Source organism: Triturus cristatus, chromosome 3_2 (genome assembly GCF_964204655.1).
Source record: "Triturus cristatus chromosome 3_2, aTriCri1.1, whole genome shotgun sequence".
In the NCBI taxonomy this organism is placed as follows: Eukaryota; Metazoa; Chordata; class Amphibia; order Caudata; family Salamandridae; genus Triturus; species Triturus cristatus.
In genome coordinates, this window is record NC_140584.1 from 1,066,844,424 (window position 1) to 1,066,865,650 (window position 21,227).

General features: G+C 45.1%; 1 protein-coding gene across 1 annotated transcript in view; it reads left to right on the forward strand.

Moving 5' to 3' along the window:
* The window catches only part of LOC146859134 (uncharacterized), a 2,052,335-nt gene that overhangs the window by 635,358 nt on the left and 1,395,750 nt on the right, over positions 1-21,227 (forward strand). Inside the window, exons 53-54 of the mRNA XM_085649806.1 lie at positions 7,057-7,156; positions 18,082-18,130. Of these exons, the coding sequence (XP_085505932.1) occupies positions 7,057-7,156; positions 18,082-18,130 (149 nt within the window). The remainder of the gene's footprint in view (positions 1-7,056; positions 7,157-18,081; positions 18,131-21,227) is intronic.

A 21,227-nucleotide genomic window follows, 5' to 3' on the forward strand; every position in this document is an offset into this window, starting at 1 on the left:
CATTTGGGTCAGTTTGCCAATTAATGTACATATGTGTTCCCAATCAGTTGGGGTCAGTGGAGGATCTAGTCTACTGTTCCATCTGTCTAGACTGTCATCTCCTTCCCCCACCATTTCAGAGCGCACCGCTGTATACAATTTAGTCACCAACGTACGTTTTGAAGATGCCACTTGTAGAAGCGGTAGTGATTGTAATGTAGGTGGCTCTTCTGGGAATAAGCATAATGAGTCTTAAGCGCTTGTTTTAATCGCTGTACGGTGAACTGAAACAATAGTGATTGATTAATAATGTATTGGAGGTCATCAGCTGTGAGAAACTGACCCGCTACGTAGATAGCATGCGGACAGGGAAGCATGGTGTGCAAGTGGCAGTGCTGCGGCGTAAAGCGGGAGTTTCGCTGTTATTTTACCAATAGTCTGCCAGGCGGCAATAGTAGTGTCTACCGTGTTTATTTCCGTTCGTGGTGTGCCTCTGCATGTATGTGTGAGTTTTCCATCCAGTGGGATAGGGTGGGCATCTCCGTCTTCCATCGCCACGTGGGGCGTGAAGGCATGCAGGTTGTACCAATAGTAAGCATGTTGTGCCTGTGCACATAGGTAGTATACATATAGATCCGGTGCACAAAAACCACCATGTGCATAATCCAGAGTAAGTGTGTGCCGGCTTACTCAAGCCTGCTTGTCATTCCAAATCAGCCTAAGTAGTTGGGTGCGGATAGTGTGGAATAGCTGTTTTGGCAGTGTAATCGGGATATTATTGAAGAGGTAGAAAAACCGTGGTAACACGATCATTTTGATAATGGCGATGCGATCAGCCAAGGGGAGGAGCAGAGAGGACCATCTATCAACTTGAGATTCTAATGTCGTACATGCTGTGCCATAATTTTCCCTGACTACAATCTCCGGGTCACGATGCACCCACACTCCTAGATATTTCACAGGATCTGTAGACCAAATTAGTGGATATTCCATTTGTGGAGGCATAGTGATTGTCGTCAGGGAAACAACTACCGAATTATCCCAATTTATTAAAAGTCCAGAGAATAAACCAAAACTGATATATTCCCGTAAAAGTGGGGATAAATATTTATGGGGCTCACGGACAAAAAGCACCATGTTGTCTGCATATAATGATATTCCGACGGGGCGATGATTGAAGTTGAGCGCTGACTCCCTGTGACGTTGCCGGATTACACAACCCAATGGCTCAAGTGTGATAGCAAAAAGTACTGGTGATAGGGGGCAACCCTGTCGAGTGCCCCTATTGATGGAGAGTGATTCGGAGGTGAGGCCCCCCACTCGAACCCTCGCTGACGGGTCTGTATATAGTAGCTGTACCCATCGCATGAACACTGATGGAAACCCCATTTGCTTCAAGATGTAAAACATAGCACCATTCGATAGAATCGAATGCTTTAGCTGCATCCAACATTACCGCAGCAGCAGGCTGGTCTGGTGTTAAAACATGATACATGGCAAAAAGCGTTCTTAAATTATGTGACGTAGAGCGTTCCGGTATAAAGCCAGATTGATCCGGAAGCACCAGGCAGGTCATGAGGAGTTGAAGTCGAATGGCCAATATTTTAGCCAATATTTTGGCATCCAGATTAATTAGTGACAAAGGACGATAGGACTCACATTGGGACGGGGGTTTATCTTTTTTCAATAAAGTGATAATTAAGGCTTGTCTTAAGGACAAGGGGAGAATACCCATTTCATGGGCCTCTGCATATACCTCTAATAGATATGGCATTAAAAGTTCAGCGTATTCCTTGTAGAACTCCGCTGTGAGTCCATCTGGACCAGGGGCCTTTTTGTTTGGTAAAGATCGGATCGCTGCTTTGATATCTTCTTCGCCAATTGGTTGGCTGAGATATTCCCGGTGGCCATCCGCCAGCCAGGCACAGCAATATCAGAGAGATAGTCATCAAGCGCCGCTTCATCTACGCTCCCGCGTGACGTATATAGTGTGGAATAACAAGATCTAAATTGGTCAACTATCCCCTGAGGTGTGTAGTGTTCTCCCCCTGTGCATCTATTATTTTCATGATGGGACAATGTTCACTGCGAAATTGGAGTCTGGTGGCTAGTGGACGGCCAGGTCGGCCCCCTTCTCCGTACGCTTGCGCGATATGGCGCCGTGATAAAAAACGGGTTTCTGTTTCCGCCATGGTGTTATATTCCTGTAACTGTTCTTGAATGCGCGCTAGTGTAGCAGCGTTGGGGTTGGCTGTGTAATCGCGTTCTAGGTTCGCCAGTGTAGTTTCAATTGTGGAAAGTTGGCCTCGGATATCTTTCAGTATACCGACTGTAGTGCTTATGCATACTCCCCTCACAGTGACCTTAAAGGCCTCCCACAGCGTGGCAGCGCTGTCCACAGTACCCACATTTATTTCAAAGAATTGTGCTATCGCTTGCCTTATGGTGTCATTATAAATTGGGTCTAATAAGGCATCAGCTCTGAAACGCCATGTGAATGGGCGGTGTATAGATGTGGGTAGCTAAAACTTAACTTTACTGGGCTGTGGTCTGATAATGTGCGTGGAAGCAGAGCTACATCAGTAACCCAGTTGTTACAGTCTTCATTTAATAGCCAGTAATCCAATCTGGACCATGTGTTATAAGCAGGCGTGATGTGTGTGCCTATCCTCACCTCTTCATTGCGTAAGCGCCAGGCATCCACAAGTCCCAATTCCGACATAGCATCGCGTATACACTGAGCGACCTTTACAGTGTGTGCACCCTGTGGGTTCGACCTGTCTTTGGTGGGGTCTAAATGCGTATTTAAATCACCCCCCCATAATATGGTTGCCTCTGCCCATGTGCGCAGCACTGTTAGCATTCGGAGAAATACGTGTGGGTCGTCCGCCACAGGGCGATAAATGTTAATGACAGTGATCATATTTTGCCCCAATTTCCCATGGAACATTACACATCGTCCTTCATCATCAACGTACTCTTTGAGGGCTGTGAATTGCAAACCTCGTTTAAACAAAATAAGGATCCCTCTGGCACATGCAGAATATGATGATGCCAATCTGTACCCAGCCCATCTGGTCGCAATTCTGGTTTCTGATGAGTTGGATAAATGCGTTTCTTGTAAAAGGGCTATCTGAGCCATGTGTCTGTGTAAATAAGCGAGCACTTGGCGGATTTTTTTGGGTGTGTTGACTCCCCTTACATTCCACGTCAGGCAAGTGTAATCATCTTGCATTATCTAAGTAAATAGTTTTACTTGAAGGTGAGTGGGGACTAGGCCCTGTATAATCATGACGGCGGTTCTATAATACATCAGCATATGGGTACTGATCCATTTTAGAAATTCCTATAATATGCTTCGAAACCCTACGTCCATGTCCTTTGCAATAGCCTTCGGTTGTCAGATAGTGCATGCAAAAAGAAGCAGAATAAAAAATACAGATGGTTCCCATGTAATCCCTAATAAACACAACCTCCTCGTATGTAATCGTGCGATCACACCGTGCAAAAATGAAAACAACCTTACAAAACCCTACCACCCTCTCCCACTTCAGCACCCTGACATTGCCAAAGCCATACCCAATACCCCTAGCAAACCCCAATGCAAACAACAACACTAATACATTAAATTGGGGTATACCCATTCACGGGGCCATTGCGACACAAACAGCCTCCCATTAGACAGGGGAGGTGGCCACCGAGTGTCTAAATATAGCACCTGAGCCACCGTTATAGTAAAAAAAAAAAAAAGGTGTGTGTGCAACAATTCACTGTCTTGTGCATATAAAAGCCTGTATAAAACAGACGGTCAACAAAGTTAAAGGTTACAGAGACATCTAAGTGCCTCAACATTGCAGTCACATAGCATAGAGCATTAATGATGTGTCCAACTGGGGGCCATCCAGAGATAATGGCTTTGAATATAACACTGGGGCAGATCGCCCTGTAGAGCCTTTGCCAGAGCATATCATAGGAGTGTAGTGACCTGTTTTTTCCACTCATTCATCAACATCCAAGGTGTTTTTTTGCGCCGCAGCATTTACGCGTAGTCCTGGGCCCTTTTGGGATTTACGAAGATTTTAGCTTTATCCTCGGTTCCGATATGGAGACGCGCCAGGTACAGCATAGCAGAGGGGATCTTTTCTGTGAATAGAATTTTCTTGGATGTTTGAAATTCTTTATGTGCAGCTTGCACTGTCGCGTTTAAGTCCGGGTAGAAGGAGAGGGCATTACCTTGATAGTTGACATTTTTTTTTGTCTTGATACCCGGAGTATAGTGTCTCTGTCTCTATAATTGAGCAAGCGGGCAATAATCGCCTAGGTGGTGCCCCCGGAGGCGGCTGCGCCACTAGTGAGCGATGGGCCCTCTCTACAATAAACATACTGGATAGTGTGTCTTCTCCACAAAGCTCCTGGAACAGGTTTTCGACATATGTTTCCAGGCGCCCAACATTGGTTGATTCAGGAAGCCCCAAAATGCGTACGTTATTGCGCCTTGAACGCGCTTCGAGGTCCTCGTTTTTCGCTTGGATGACCGCCAATAATTGTTCCATGTCGGATGTTTTCGTCTCAATTTTCTGTTGGCTATCCTCCGTATTTGAGATACGTTGCTCCGCTTCTCTGATTCGCAGGCCTTGTTTATCAAGCTTAGCGGAAATGGTATCAATTCGGCCATTTAGTGCCTCCATATTGTTGTTGATGGACTGTAGGCTCATGTGTATAGCCGCTAAGGATTTCTCCAGCGTTGCCGAGGCCGGGGCGGCCCTATCCAGTTCTGAGTCCGAGACATGCTGTGGTTTACCAGATTTGCGCAGCTCGAACGTGAGCCTCGGTTGATGTTTGTCCAGTTTTCCCATTGTGTGGAACCAGCGTGTAGTCAATAGCCCAATACAGAAATTGCGATTGGTGTAGTCCGGACTATCAGTTTAGAAATATGCCAGTGGGGCCGTCAAAGTACCATGTGGGGCACAGCATGTCGTCGGAGACTCCCAACTATGAAAAAACTCGCACTAATCAGTACCTTTCAGCCTGGCAAGGAACCACATGCACGTGTCTGATGTATAGCCCAGTTTACCATGTCATCGTGACCATGCAGCAATACAGTTCCACCTGCGGATGTGTTTAGTCAAGCAGTAAGCGCCAGGAAGCGCCTCGTCCTAGTAGCGCGCACCCACGTACCAACTCCGATGTTTAGGGCAGGTCGGCGCTGTGTATGGTGCTTGCGCAGTATCTGAACGGCATTAGGGGTGCGGGTGCTGCGCAGTATGTCTCTCACCACTGTCGGGTTTGTGTCCTACATATATTTCACAGTGCATAGATGTTGGTACAATCAATCTCAGCAAGCCTTGAGGGACTGTCTCAATTATGTATGTGCACCCAGCTTCACTGTCTTTTCTCGTAATAGTATCGGTCAGTGTCACCATGTGGTTGTGTGTTTGCAAATGGCTCGGCTCACCAGCTGCAGTAGTGTCTTTCTGTTTTTTCCCACCATGCAGCTACGTGTCCCCAAATGGTGCGCTCACTCAGGCGCTGCAGTGTCTCTCTGTTGGGTTGTTCTGCCCCATGATCCTCCACATCCGCGACCGTTTCCACAGAGCGGCACCCAAAGCGCGCAGCTTACCTCGGTGCGCCGGGGCCACGGTACTCGAACCTCCGATGCCATCAGTGGGTCTTATCGGCGGCAATATGGCAATGCGCTATCCTCCAGGCTATGCTCGTCCAGGCACCAAGTGGGATAGGCGTCCGTGGAGGTGGCAATCAGCAGCGATGCCTCCGGTCCGGCCGCAACACGATCCGCGGTCTCTGACTCACCAGGATCTGGATATGGAGGCCGCCATATTGCCTCGAGCGTGGCGTCAGGTTGAATCGCCGATTTTCACGGTTTTACTGTCTTTTCTTGCCGCAATTTCGCTGACAAACAGTTCCCCGGTGTGAGGGTTTTAGGCGCTGCCGTGTAGTAGGGCCGATGGCTTCAGGGAAACAGAATTACTGCAGGATTATGTTGGTGGCCGGCAGAGCCGCGATATTATGCGGCCATCTTGCCGTGCGTCAAGCCACGCCCCCAAGCACTTAACCACAATTAGCAAGAAAAAAGACAAAGTGCTAATGCCAACAAAAATGAGTTTAGCAGTAGAAGGCAAAAATCTAGGGCTTACCCTGGAGAAAGAGAGAGGTCCAACATCTTGTCAATTTAAAACGAAAATATCTTGTCACAATAACAAAATAACTTTTAAGCACCACTCTTGCATTTTTCCCAGGCAGCGCGAGAAATTGTGATTTCTTTATAGCTGTACCTTTTCATGAAAAATGCAGCTTTCTCTACATTGTGAGAACAGCTTTTGGAAAGTTATTCAGTGTGATGGCATACTATTCCTGATATGTATTGTGCCACCTTTTTATATATTAATACAAGGAGGACTTTAGGGTGACTTAACTAATATGCAAAATAGGTTCTCCAACACTGGATCTTTCATATAGTCATTTGCTTGAATCATTCCCCGTTGTCAGGCTTGGAATACCTGGTACATTAAAACAGCAGTATACAGTGTAAAAAGGCGATAGACCTGAAACAACATTGTATATTTTTAGAATTTTGTATAACGTTTTGCACTATAACCTTGTATATTTAGTAGCACATCCATGCAGCACATTTGAAAGAACCCAAACGTCATCCAATGAGGTGGAAACAATAGCTCTCCTACTCCCCTACCCCCCCCAAAGGCCAGCGTAGCTTAGATTTCTACCGCACGTTGTGTGAGGGAGTCTCCTGACAGAGCTCTGCTCTGACCTAACCCTTAAGATATGTAGAGTAATGTCTCATGAGTTTTTATGGCTTTTCTGATTGCATATGTCTTAATCTGTATTGCAAAATATAAGACAGATTTTGTAAACCAAAGAAGAAATACCAAAGAAGCTTTCTTTTAGTGTTTCATTTTCAGTTTAATCAGAAGCACAGCACACATATCACTCATAACATAATGTTTCTCTTTAATATGAAATACACTTATTGATTGTGCCAGTCATTCCTATCAGTCTTCATTAACCAGTTGCTTTCTTCCTAACACTGCATATTTGTAGTTGGGTCGATGGATTGCTGCCAAAGTTGCTAAGAAAATATTGCTACCAACACGAGTCTTATGATGACACCCACTTGAAGTTTCTGCACTTGGATGGAGAGGTGGGCATTGTGTTGAACTTCACTTAAAATTCTATAATTGCATATAGTACCTTGCCTTTTTTGGAACTGTGGCAGGGCATTTCTAAAACAGTACTCCAAATGTATTAAAATGCTATTTAGCTGTGTGTTTTCTGTATTTGGGAGAGGACAGAGCTTTTATAGTGCTGAGATGTCACAGTAGTGCCACCACTGTATACTCTGATTTTCTTATTATTTGTGTTTCTAAATGCCATTTTTGATGAAAATGTCTTATTGATTCTAACCCATACCTCTTTCTTCCACCATACTTCATTTCCTATGTCTTTATTTCAACCTTAAAGGCTCTTTTCTATCCATTAACTAATCATAATTGGGTGGCTTTCACAGTTGGTAGCAAGGCTCTTTCAATCTATTATGTAATGGCAGATTGTTACAGGCTTCATTCACCCAATAGAGTTGAGCAAAATGATGAACAAAAGTGCACAACCCAGGTATACTGTGTAGTCACAAAAAAGTGAAAGGAATGTCAAAACCAGGGACAGTCGGGACAGGTAAGAGCGGTGAGCAGGGTGTGGGGAGTTGACAGAGGATGGGATAGGTAAAATAAAAGAAAAAAATAAATAAAACCACTTACTTTGCGCTCGCCGCATCCCCGTCTCGGTTTATTTTTTAAACTTTTCTTTTATCTATCTCATCGTCTGTCAACACCCCACCACCCCACCCCACCTCTCTCATCTGTGCTGGCAGCGCCTGGTCAAAGCGTTTAAAAAACAACCAAATAATGTATTAATAGATACAAGTCAAAGTGCAACAGTTGTACACAAGGTCATAGAAAAAGTTCTTGAGATGCAAATGAACCAAGAAGTGGGGTACATGGGTAAAGGGGTAAATGGAGCCAACAAATCTCCAGTGTATGGAGAGTTTTGTGTGTGATCATTTTGAATTATAAATCAGTATGGGCAAAAGCCCAAACGTCAGGGGTGGAATGGGTCAGTATGTCCCAGAAGGCCAGTGTAGGAGACAATGTCGAAATGAAAAGTGACACTTGCAAAAAGGTGGAGTATGTAAGCAGTCTAACAATGGCCTAAAGTTCATAAACTTGGACAATTAAATGGTTGCAGATTACATTGGAAGTTTGTTGGATCTAAGTCCCTGTAAGTATGAAACTAAGGTTACCGGCCAATATTGTGGCAAATCGAAGAAATATATCAGATCAAATGTGTTGACAGGAGTTTCAGGAGCCGGAGCGACCCCGCTCAGTTACGTGAATTTTATGAGGCCATGCACCACATATTTGGGCAGCCCATCCGCACTGGAGCTTGTTCGGGCACTGCAGACTTGGGAGGGGCTATTACTGGCCTTCCACCAGCAGCTTTGCCCCGGCGCTAGTCAGGCCCCTTAGATTCACAGTGGCGCAAACCCTTTTGCCATCCCTGACTCTGGTGCAGACTCTCTATGGCAGAGCCAGTGCCTTCTTCGTATGATAGACCTTTATCGGAGGATGAATGGGAGGGGTCTGTGTACCCTTAAGGATACCAGTTAGAAGAGACAGAGGATATCTGGTACAAGGATCTGGTGGATACCAGTGGACTGGACATCTCCCCAGACACTAGCCTGGTCTCTCCTACCATGGCTATGGAGGAAAGTGCCTCTTTTGTAATGGTGGTGAGAAGGGCAGTTGAGGTCTTGGACCTCACACTGCCGTCAGGGACAGTCTAGACAAACGTCTTGACGGAAATTCTTCAGCCAGAAGTTGCCCCCACAGAACCATTTAATTAAGCTGATATGGATGTCTTACTCGGGCTTATGCAAACCCTGTACAGGTGTTCTTGTGCATTGGACAATTATCTGCTGCCATCGCCCAGCCCCTGGGGACCCCCGTTTCCTCAACAAGCAACCCACCCCAGAAAGCTTGGTGTTCCAGACTTCCACCTCCAAAATTCACCCCGGCGCATTCCCTACCAGTCCTCCGTTTAGGGAAACCAAAAGGCTGAATATCTTTGGGAAGAGGATGTTTTATTCTGCCAACCTGGAACGGCGGTTGGTGAACACCACGTGCCTCTTGGGTCAATGCTCCCATACCATCTAGGCCTCGGTTGTGCAAGTACTGTCTATGGTCTCGGAGGAGGTCAGAGACATACTCTCTCAAGTAATTGCTGATGGGAGAGTTACAGCCAAGTTCACCATACGATGTGGGCTGGATACAACCAACTGGCTCGGCTAAGTGATTTCATCGACGTTGGCCCTTCGACGCCACGCCTGGTTGAGAAACACTGGCTATTCGGGGAATGTCCAGGCCTCACTCATGGACATGCCCTTTGATGGCTGTCAGTTTGAGAGACAGCAGACTCTGCGTTTGAATGCTTTAAGGAGAACAGAGCTATGGCCTGGTCCTTGAACCTTTCCATGGCGCCACACCAACCTCAGTCCACCTTCCTTCCCTTTTGTGGCCATGGAAGGGGCATCTAATTGTGTCTGTACATGCCCAGCCACCCTGGCCAGCAATCCTCACAGTCTTTTTGTGGCCAAGGACACAGTTCCCACAGACAGTATGGGACAGGCAGCCATAAGTTGAGCAATCCACTATCCCCCTGGCAGCCGCAGGCTCCGAACCCCTTTAGTAGGCCATCCGACCATCATAGGCATCAAGTGGGTGGCAGGATATGCCATTAGCTGCACCACCGGAGGTCAGTAGTTTTTGCAGCTCCTTCAAAGGAGCAGCTCCCTCCCCTTTGTGGCCAACCCCCACCCAAACCAATAATTTGGGATAAACTGACGGAGGTCTACCTCTCCTTGCTTTGTCAGCAGCTGTTAGCTCTCTTGGCCAAGGGAGTACAGAGAAGGAAACAACCGACAGCATAAGTAGGTCATGGTTGCGATTTCTGCTAATTTCTGGTGTACAAGAGGAACAAAGGACTTTCTCCTATTTTAGACCTGCGCCTTCTCAATCTCTCCCTGAAATTCAAAATTCTCCCGCAAGTTCTGTGTGCCCTGGACCCAGGAGACTGGATGGTATTGCTGGACTTGCAGTGTGCTTATTTTCCCATACCCATTCTGCATGCCCACAGGCGCTACCTGCAGTTCACAGTAGGTCAAGAGCACATTAGTTAGTGGTGCTTGGCCTTACCAGCGTCCCTCGGTGTTCATGAAACTGATGGTGGTGTGGTTGCAGCTCATCTGCTGAGGTTAAGGATTCTAACCTTTTCCTACCTCGACAATTGGCTGTTGAAGGCGTGCTCAACCAGGCTATCATCTCCCACCTTCAGACTATGGCGGACCTTCTGCATTCGCTGGGGTTTACTATCAATGTGTCGAAGTCACACCTTACTCCTTCTTAGATGCTCTGTTTCATCAGAGCTGTTCTGGATACAGTGCAGTTTGGGTCCTATCCTCCCAAGCAGCAAGTCCAGGATTTTCAGGCTCTGATACTGATGTTTCAGCCTCTGTCTTACGTTTCGGTGAGACTGGCTTAGGCTGTTGGGCCTTATGGCCTCCTGCATCCATCTTGTGACACATGACTGCCGGCATATGAGGGCTCGGCAGCTGGACCTGATGTTCCAGTGGTCACTCCATCAGGGGAACCTTTCCGACATGATTCAGATATCAGGAGAAACCAGAAAAGACCCTCAGTGGCAGAAAATGAACCACGTTTGGGTCAGTGGCACACCCCTCACCGATAGCCACTTAGAACTGATTGTGGTGACAGATGCATCCCTTCTGGGCTGGTACGGTCATCTGGGAGAGCTGAAGATCAGAGGACTCTGGTCTCCGGCGGAAGCCGGACTCCAGATCAACCTTTTAGAGCTTTGAGCAATGCAACTGGCATTGAAGGCCTTCCTTCCTTCAATCAAAGAAAGGCTAGTTCAGGTGTTCATGGACAACACCACTGTCATGTGGTACTGCCACAAGCAAGAGTTGTGCACTCTTTATCAAGAGGCCTCGCACCTCTTGACATGGCTGGATCATCATAGTATCTTCCTGGGGGTTCAACACCTGGCAGGCTGTCTGAGTGTCCGAGCAGAAAAACTTGGCCGCCGATACCGAGCAGATCGCAAATGGTGTCTCCCTCAGGAGGTGACACAAGGTCTCTTCCAAGAATGCCGACAGCCTTGATTGTATCTGTTTGCTTCCATGGAGAACACTCAATGACAGCAGTTTTGCACGCTGGAGTTTTCAAGGCACCTCACACTATGAGATGATTTTTGTCTTGAGTGGAGCTCAGGCCTTCTGTACGCCTTTATACCAACACCACACCTGCCCAGAGCTCTCAACAAGATCAGGACCAACCGGGCCCAAGTCATACTTGTGGCTCCGGATTTGGCACGGAGAGTCTGGCACTTTGAGATGCTGAGAGTACATAGGCCCTCCGATCAGGCTGTCTCTTTAGGCAGGTCTTCTGTCACAGCAACAGGGCAGGGTTCTGCACTCGGACATGACAATGCTTCGCCTTCATGCGTGGAGATTGAGCAGCGACAGTTGACAGCTTTTGACCATCCGCCCAAAGTCTGCAATGTTATCATGGCAGCCAGGAGTCCCTTTTTGTACAGTTTTGTTATATGTCTCCCATTTGAGTAAGTTCATGGCACGGTGTAGAGATAAACAAGTTGACCCCCTATCTGCAGCTCTTTCCCAAGTTATTTTGTTTATTCTCCTTCTAGCCCAGCAGGGCTCTGCTTTGGGCACCTTAAAATGATATCTTTCTGCCAAGTCTGCATTTCTGTGGTTGCCTGATCAGCCATCCCTATTCAAGTGCCCTATTGTACATAGGTTTTCACATCTTCCCACCTTCACCCTTCATCACGCCTCGGTGGGATCTTAATTTAGTCATAAAGTTTCCCATGTGCACTTCTTTCAAGACATTACACAACTGCCCTATCAGGCTCCTCACTATAAAAACGGCCTTTCTAGTGACAATAATATCTGGAGGGTCAGTGAGCTACAGACCTTGTCATCTCAGCATCCGTACCTTAGCATCTATCCAGACAAACTGTTTTTTCAGACTAGAGCATCCTTCCTACTGAAGGTGGTCACTCCCTTACATGTAGGTCAGTCCATCCCCTACCTACTTTTTACTCTCTACCTCACCCCTCTAAAGAAGAGGAGAGACTCCGTCATCTGGACCCAAAAAGAGCAGTGTCTTTCTACCTTGACCACACAAAAGAGTTCCAGCTGGACTATCAACTCTTTGTGGGGTACGTCGGAGTGCAGAAATGGATCATCTCATCATGGATAGTGCTCAGCATCAACATCTGCTACACATTGGATAAAAAGCAAACTCCTGGAGGTTTATAAACTCATTCCACCAGAGCCAAGGCTACGACCACTGCATTAACTCATGGGGTACCTGTCAAGCAGCAACATAGGCTTCCCAGCACACCTATACACTACTGCTGGGACAGTCAGGTCTTCCGAGACTGATACTTTTCCCATTCAGTACGGCAGGACCTCCTAGTTTATTCTGTGTCGTAGCACAACCTCCGGAGAGGTATTGCTTGGGTATCTGTTCTACAATTCTCTATTAGATGAACAAGTTACTTACCTTTAGTAACGCCTTATCAGGTAGAGCCTCTAGCCACAGATTCCTTACTGACCAACCAATCCTTCCCGCTCTGTGAACAGATTCAGAGTGAAGGGCTCTTTCCTTCTCAAGGGCCCTAGTTTCACGCACCAGTGGTCAGTATTCTTCATGGCTCCACGCTTCTGCCGTGGAAAGCAGCAAAAAGAAACTGATGTTAGCCTGCTGGGGTGACGCCTATAAAGCCACAGTGCATATCCCTTCTGGCGTGGACAGAGCTGAACGACACCACCTACCGGCACGCAGGGGATACTGCTCATGAAAGAAATTCCACGGCGTTGCTTGGGGTTTATTCTAAGGTAAGGAATCTGCGGCTAGATAGAGTCTCTACCAGATAAGGTGCTACCGATGGTAAGTAACTTGCTCATCTCTGTTTTTGATGTCACAACAAATGTGCTTCTGGATGGTCTCTTTAAGAAGTATAATTGTCCTGCCTACATATGCCTGCTTGCAGTGACAGACAAAAATATGTGTACAGTACCAAGGTGAGACAGCAAGACCATACAAACACACTGCTGTGTATATGTGACACACCCTCCGAAAAGAAAAAGCTAAGAAATCCCCCACAAAGAGTCCAATACTTGTGGAGTATTATACTCCAGTAGTATGCACCTCCACCGCTCCCGCTGTCTCCAGAGAGCAGTCTCCAAGACCAAAATTAGATTTGTAATTGGGTAATTACTTGTGAAGTCTGAATTTGTTGGTGCAATTTATGAAGTTGTGTATTGTGTAAATCTATTTAACGTTGTGTTCAGACGTATGGCATCTGTTAATCTGATATTGACAAACATTGTAGTTGCCATATGTAAAGGGTTTTTGCACACAACCTCATAAATTGCAAATGAAAGTTCACTATGAAGTACTTATTGATTACAAATCTATTCTTTCAGCCTTTAAAAAGTTATTTTAGGAATGAAACATGGCTGACCACCTACACATGCATACCTTCACAGTGTAAACATTGTTTACCACAAATCCTTTTCCCGCATGAAATTACAAAATGGTTGTTACAATGCCCGCGTTGTAACAACGCATACCATTACTCCGCAAGTCGGAACAACGACTTGCGGAGGGGGCAGAAGGTAGTGGATTTAAAATCCAACACCTTCCCTACTGTTGCACATACTGGAGTTGGATTTGTAAATGATACTATTCCAACATCCAGCGCCCCCCCTTAGAGCAAGTCGTTGTTACGATTTGCGGGGTAATGGTATGCATTGTTACAACGCGGTCGTTGTAACGACCGCGTTGTAATTGCATGCGGGGGAAAAAGCAGCATATTCCTTCACAGCACAATAATCATTGGATCTACTCTTTATGACTTTATTGGAGATGTTTTCAAACTTCAGACAACATAATTAAGAACTTTTTCTATGCCCTTGTGTTGTGAACGGATGATATAGTGTATCTTATAAAACAGAGCTGTACTGATATTTACTACTTCTGGACAATGACTTGTGTCTACTAATAATTTTCAGAATTACTTTCACTTTTTTTGTATTGTAACTACACTGTGTACCTTGGGTATGCGATTTTGTTTCTCATTCTTTTTCATCCATGCTTTTCCCCCTTTGTGGTTCCTTCCTCCTGCTTTCTCCACTCTTCTGCCTTTCTCTCACTTGCTGTGGGTCAGAATCTGATGATGGAAAATAAGCCACGGTCTCCAAAAATGAGTGCCGGTGCGCATCACATGCAACCACCGGCACAAAGCAAGCACTGCTGCTCCTCCCCTGTTGCCTCAGTCACAACTGTTCTTACCATGCTGCCTCTCCATGACCCTCCAGTCACCCCCTTTAGTGTTCAGTGTACCCTCAATGCTGTTCCTCAGAACCCCTAGTTATGGCTTCACTCTTTGATCTCATTCTTACTGCCTGGAAATGCAGCTCTAATGTCAGTGGCACCAGGAGGCGCGAGGAGGCTGGCAAAGGGGTTGTATTTTGATTTTGGGGCATCGTGGTCATATTTAGAGACAGAATGCTCGTGTTTCTCGGCTGGATTGGCCTGTCTGGGGGCAAGGTAGTGGCCTTTGCGTTGGGATTGGACATCATTGGGATGAGAACAATATTTTGTAAGGAGCAATTAACGAGCTGTAGGGTGGACGAGGGTGAGGTGTGGGTGAGTTCTTACAGGGGGGCCCTACTTGGCAATGAGGGGATAACTTGTAATATTAAACACGTGAACTCGGAAGGTTCAGTAGAACGGGCATGGGAAATGGAACCTAAAAACTGAGAGCCACAAAATGTGTAATTGTGAATAGAAAATATGGGGCAGAAGTGGGGTACTAAAGAAAAACGAGTGCAGTGTTTTGATACTGCACCAAAAACAAATCGAAGCGATAGATAAGCATGCATTGGCATTTGTGTCCTTTGCAGAGCAGTGTTTATCAGCATGTTCATCACTCTGCCTCAGGATAAATCAATTCCCATTTGTACACATAGAAGTCAATTTATCGATTCAAATCATTATCATTAGCAGGACTGATTGATTGCTTGGACGGACGCGTTATTCTGCGGCATTTACGTAGTAATTTACAGTTTGTTGGTCCATCTGCTAAACATTGAGTTGACATCACATTTGGCGGTCCTCCTATGTTGGAGGGAGATGCTGTGGTTAAGAGAAAGGCTGGTGCGCTCTGTGCCGGGTGGGTCCCATCATTCCCTCCCATTGCCTTTCCATCCCTATTCTACCGCGCCCTGCTGCCACCTGCACCTTTGATGTTGCCTTCCTGACACAGCCTCATTAACCCCAGACCGAGGTGGATGGTGGGAAAATTGGAGTCTCTTTTCAGAATCTGCATACAAAATGTCCTAGATGAGCTGAAAGCTTTTTCGCCTGCTCGTAGGGGGCATTTTCAAAGTTTTCTGTGCAATTCCGCCATGGAGGGACTCCTCCTCAGATGGCATCACGACTGCTACATGGTGCCCCACCTGGCAGAGCTGTCTGGGCTCGACTAAAAATAGGGCAACAGAACATAAAGTTGAGCTGATGGGACAAGAAGCTCTTTTTGGCAGATTCCCCATTTCTACACTCCTGTAAATCAGTTTCACTCAAACTGGATAATGTTGCATTACAAAGTGCAGTGTGTTCATGTTCTGTTTGCTGCCTTGGAGCCCTGTTCTGTGTTTAAGTGGGTACATCATTCCAATCCGGTTACAGAGCAGAAGGCACAAGCACTGGTGCAGATTGTAATTGCTCTGGCAGAGAAAGCCAGATTTGCAGCACTGCCTCTGAAATTAAAGAAAGTCTGCGTGTGCTAAAAGTGTCGGTGGTTACAAAGAAACTCAGGATTCCGTTTCTCAGATATTACAAATACTGTAGATGTAATTTCCAGAACATAAACACAAAGAAATACAATTAAGAGATGATTATAAATGTCACTTGGGTAATTCTCGCGGTCCAGGTCCAAGCTAGTGCCTAGTAACCCTCTAAGAGTTTTTGGCGCTTTATAAATCTTTAGGCACATGCATCAAAGTAAAAAACGGTCGCAAACGGGCAGATTCTCAGAATCTGCCCCTTTGCGAACGGTATTTTTGCATTTGGGATGCATCATCCCAAATGCAAAAATCGCAATTTAAGGATTCTCTAAATTGCGATTCCTTAAATTGCGATTGCATTTAAGGAATCCCAAATTGAGATTCCTTAAATGCAATGCATTAAAGTTAAAAAATTAGCGATTTCGCTAATAGGGGGAGCAAATTACCATGAAGTTGAACTTCATGGTAATTTGCAAAAACTTTGAAAAATGCACTTTTGTGAATTTTTCAAAGTTTCATGTTGCGCACACACATGCCCTTAGAGCATGTGTGTGTGCAACATATATGCACAGATCAATTTCAGGGGTGCAATAGGGTGTCATTTTGACATCCTTGCACCCTTGAAATTGCATGAGCAATTTGCGAGTACCTACTGGTACTCGCAAATTGCTCATGCATTCTCCAATTCATTCCTATGGGCCTGGAGGCCCATAGGAATGAATGGGACGGCATTCCTTAATTGCGACTCGCAATTTGCGACTCGCAATTAAGGAATTTGTAGGAATCGCTATTTTTATAGCGATTCCTACATGCATAGGCTTTTGCAATTCCTTAATTGCGATTCCTTAAAAATCGCAATTAAGGAATCGCAAAAGTCTTTGTTGATGCATGTGCCACTTTGTACTTGATTAAAACCTTTATTCAACGATTGTTGTCTCCAACAACATTACATTTGCTAATTATAAGTAGAGCCGTAGGGCAACATCTGAAATATGACTCCTTTCCAGAGAAATCAGAGATGCCAAATGTTGCCCCCACGGGACATTCCATGTGAGAGATTCAGGATACCCAAATGGACATGGCATAGATCGGTTCTTCGTCGGCCAATGGTGGACATACTTGAACTACCTTATGATTTGTAAGCTAATAATGACACTGGAGAAGGCATTACCTTCCGAGCTGTAGGCAGACTCAGAAAATAGGGTCTGGAGTACAAAACTATTTTGCATTTACAAATCCTATGATTCACAAAATCACATGTTTTGCTAGAGCAAAATAGCTTCATGCTATGTACTGAACCTAGTTTGTGTGTCAGAATAATATTTCAGAGTTGCAAAATTGGTTTAACGACCCACTCCAAATTGCAAATGTCAGTGAAAGCGCGACCACCTTCTTAGAGTTTGAAAATAAAAGGGCCTTATTTAGAGTTCTCAGTGGTAAGGTGCAAGCCTGACCCTTGGAGCACGTAATCACGGTCACCTCACCAACACTTTAGATATTTAAATTGATTCTCCTCCTGATTCACACCAGATTCAAGACCTTGTCCATCACTTACAGATCCTTCAACGTCCAGAAGCCAACAACACAACCCTCAAACTTCTATATATTGAGTTATTTAGGACGACTGTATGTTGTGCAAACTGCAACAAAGAAATGCGTATGTAATCCCATATATGAAGATCATCTCCACTGTAACCCGATCACCGCCTTTCTCCAACCCCTGAGGGTGCCCCATTTATCTATGCAACACAGGGCGGTCCATTGTGGTTAGTTCTATGTAGAGGGCTCGCTACCTTCCACGGTTCGGTTCAGGCTACATAAATACTCACCAGAATACCCCAACAAAATAAGTTTCCCATATCTATAAAACAGCTTTAGTTCTATGCATTTAATCAAATGAGCTTGCCAAGATGGCGGAGACATTGCAGCCCAGCACCAGTTATGCACGTGTTGTAATAAGACAGCTGTAGAAATGGTGCACGGAAACAAATCAGATTGCGAATGGGATGGGAGGTGTGCGAGGAGCAGTGTTAGATGAGAGTGATTTGTTAAAGCAAGGGCATCCATTTTCTGGAGGCGGTTGAGCTATGTTAACAGTTGGTGTTTTCCTACCGTAGATTGATGACGAGCAGATGGAGCTCATGATGAATATTTTTCGCAGAGCTGGTAAGTATTGGCAACAGCTGTTGAAATCCCGCTTTACCTGTGCTAAGAAACGAGTTTGGGCTGATGGAAATTAATCTTGGTACATCTACAACAAATAGTGGGGATTAATATGATTGTATCTATCTACCAATTTCAAGAAATGTGTGCATCATTTTAATGGAGGGATATTTCTACCCAACCTCAGTTACACATGCTAATTGACTCGATGCCTTAGTTATACAACTAGTACGGGATGTGATTCAGGGGTTTATTTTAGCAGCCCTAAGTCTGTGTGATAAAATGAATCCTGTGCAGCTTTTAAACGAATTTAGCTGCAGGGAGGCAATCTAAGCCAAAGGAAAGATGTGCTCCACGGCAGCCCAAGCTCTTCTCTCCAAAGCATCTGTCTGCATTCAGGCGCCTTGGCTCCAGTTCAAATGAACAGCATGTGCTGCTTCTTTCATGCTTGTCGATCAGGAAATTACCATATTCAAAGATAAGCTTACTCGTGGAAATATTTTCTCTTTTAACTTCTGTCTGTAATCGGGTGTATTTTAAACCTTTAGAGACTCCTGTAGAATAATCCTGCCTTGCGTATTCATGACCTTTATTGGTCACCGGAATCTAAATAAGAAAGATCCACAAAATCTCACAGTTCATCACTCCTGTAGCTTACCAGGGATCTTTTTCAATCCTTTGGAGTCACATTCATGCAAATCTTACCTTCAAAGTCTCCCATAGCCATTGTGTCTCCTTGACCCACTTTGTGATTGCTTCCTGTGAGAGGCAGGCGGCTGTGTGGCGTCCTGACTATAGCAAAACAGGTCCTTTAACTTATCTTCGGAATCACTCTTGAGCTATGCAATGGAAACTACTCATTAGGAATTCTTGAATTCTGGAATAAAGTAAACTCTGAATTGTTCGAACCATTTTGCTGATCGTGCATTTTTCAGGTACTTTCCAAATCTGATAGAGACTTCTAGCTTCAGATTCCTTACCTTTAAATTTCCCAGGCATCAGACGGGATGCGGAAAGAAAAGATATTAGATATAGTCTCTACCAGATAATGCGTAACCGAAGATAAGTAACTTTTTCATCGTGGAGTTTGAGGAAATTTCCCAATTTCACCTGAAGCCAGTCTTCTCCCACTCTGAATTTCACCATCACTTTCTTTAAGAAGTCCCAGCTTACCCTGCTACACACATTCTTAGCATCCGGCACCAACAGGGCAAGTAGTGCCCCCTTTTTGTTGGCTGTCTCAGTGAGATAGATTTACCACCTTATGCTATTGAATGACTGTCTGTCCAAGTAAAAACCAGGCTCGTCTTCATGTATAAGGTTCAAGAAAAGGTGAACCATTAGGATTTTAAGGTACAGTCATTATTTATATTTAGGAGGGTTAAGGGCATGTAACAGAGGTAAAGTGAGGCATCCTTCTTCTTCTTTTGGAGTTTGGAAATCTGCCCTTCCCAGTTAATGAGCAAAATAGTGAGGGTTCGGGCCAACTGAGTAATACATAACTTATGAAATGTGCCTGTTTATCCCTGTGGGTCTGGGGTTTTATGGGATTTTAGGCCTTTTATGACCACTCTTACTTTTTCCTCAATTATGGACATTGTTAAAAATTCCCTCTGGGAGTCAGAGGTCCTCGGGAATCTTCAGCTACCTAGAAATTAATTCTGGTGAGTGGGATTCAGAGTCTTTTAAATATAGGTTTGCAAAGAAGTCTTTAAATATTACTACTTTCCCCTTGTCTTCATCTTTCACTATGAGGTTCAGTATCCTGGTTTGCTTACTCTTAAACTCTCTTGCCAGCTGAAGGTGGGTTTTATTGCCAAATTAATACGTTTTACATTTTAGGTACCAAAGGCTGTTTCTTTCTTCTTTACAAATAGCATGTTGAGTTGGTCCCTAATTTTCGTCACTTCTCTTCTGTCAGTTGGTTTGCGTGAGGATTCATGGTCTTTTCTGCTACTTTCAAGTATGTCTCTAGTTTTGCCTGTGTCAGTAATCTGTTTCTTTTGCCCATCTCCATGAACGCTATGAGTTTTCTGCAGATGGATTTAGGCCCAGATCTCTGTACTGGGGTGAATGTATGACATTGTTCTGCATTCTGTCCATCAACTAGGATGCTTGTTTCCAGTCCAGGGAGGACCTGGCTTGGCAGTTCGGGCTGGACTGTTCCCATGGGGCACAGGGTCAAGACTGATTTGCATATGGCTGGGTTCAAACTGGAACGGCATGGTGAGCAAAAAAACGATGGATTTAGGCCCAGATCTCTGTACTGGGGTGAATGTATGACATTGTTCTGCATTCTGTCCATCAACTGTTATTTATGCATTTGTCACCCTGAGTGGGAAGGGTATGCCCAGACGTGGGTCACGTGCTTTCCATGCCACTGGAATCAAGCTATCCTGGCTGAAGAGGGGTGAAACCCCGAAACCGGTCCTAGGATGCTTGTTTCCAGTCCAGGGAGGACCTGGCTTGGCAGTTCGGGCTGGACTGTTCCCATGAGGCACAGGGTCAAGACTGATTTGCATATGGCTGGGTTCAAACTGGAATGGCATGGTGAGCAAAAAAACGATGGATTTGGGCCCAGATCTTTGTACTGGGGTGAATGTATGACATTGTTCTGCATTCTGTCCATCAGCTGTTGTTTATGCATTAATCCCAGGAAGGAACAGAACATGAAAACAGATGTAAGCTCTGTGTGAAAATACAATGTGGCACAAAAATAAGCATGCGTATATAGTAACATGCGCAAAGCAAAAGCAGCCTGTATTGTGCACAGTTAGGTCAACATAGGGAAACCACCATGCACTGAACACATAACAGTCTGTTCGAGACAGATAATGTTGCCACCATTATTATTTTAGTCCTTAGCCTACATTTAGCAAAGACTTATTTGCCCAACTTGTCTAATAAGACTTCAAAAACTCACCCCAATGACTCCCTAAGCAAGACCTTTACCCAACATCTCTTTCTGAGTGCCAAAGAGTGAATCTGAGTTTGTTATTTTTTCTTGACTTGCAATGTTGTCTTATTCTGACCTGTTGCAGTTTCTTCTTGTTCAGTGTTCAGAAAAAGGATTTGTCTACCCTCTGCTACTAACGTCATG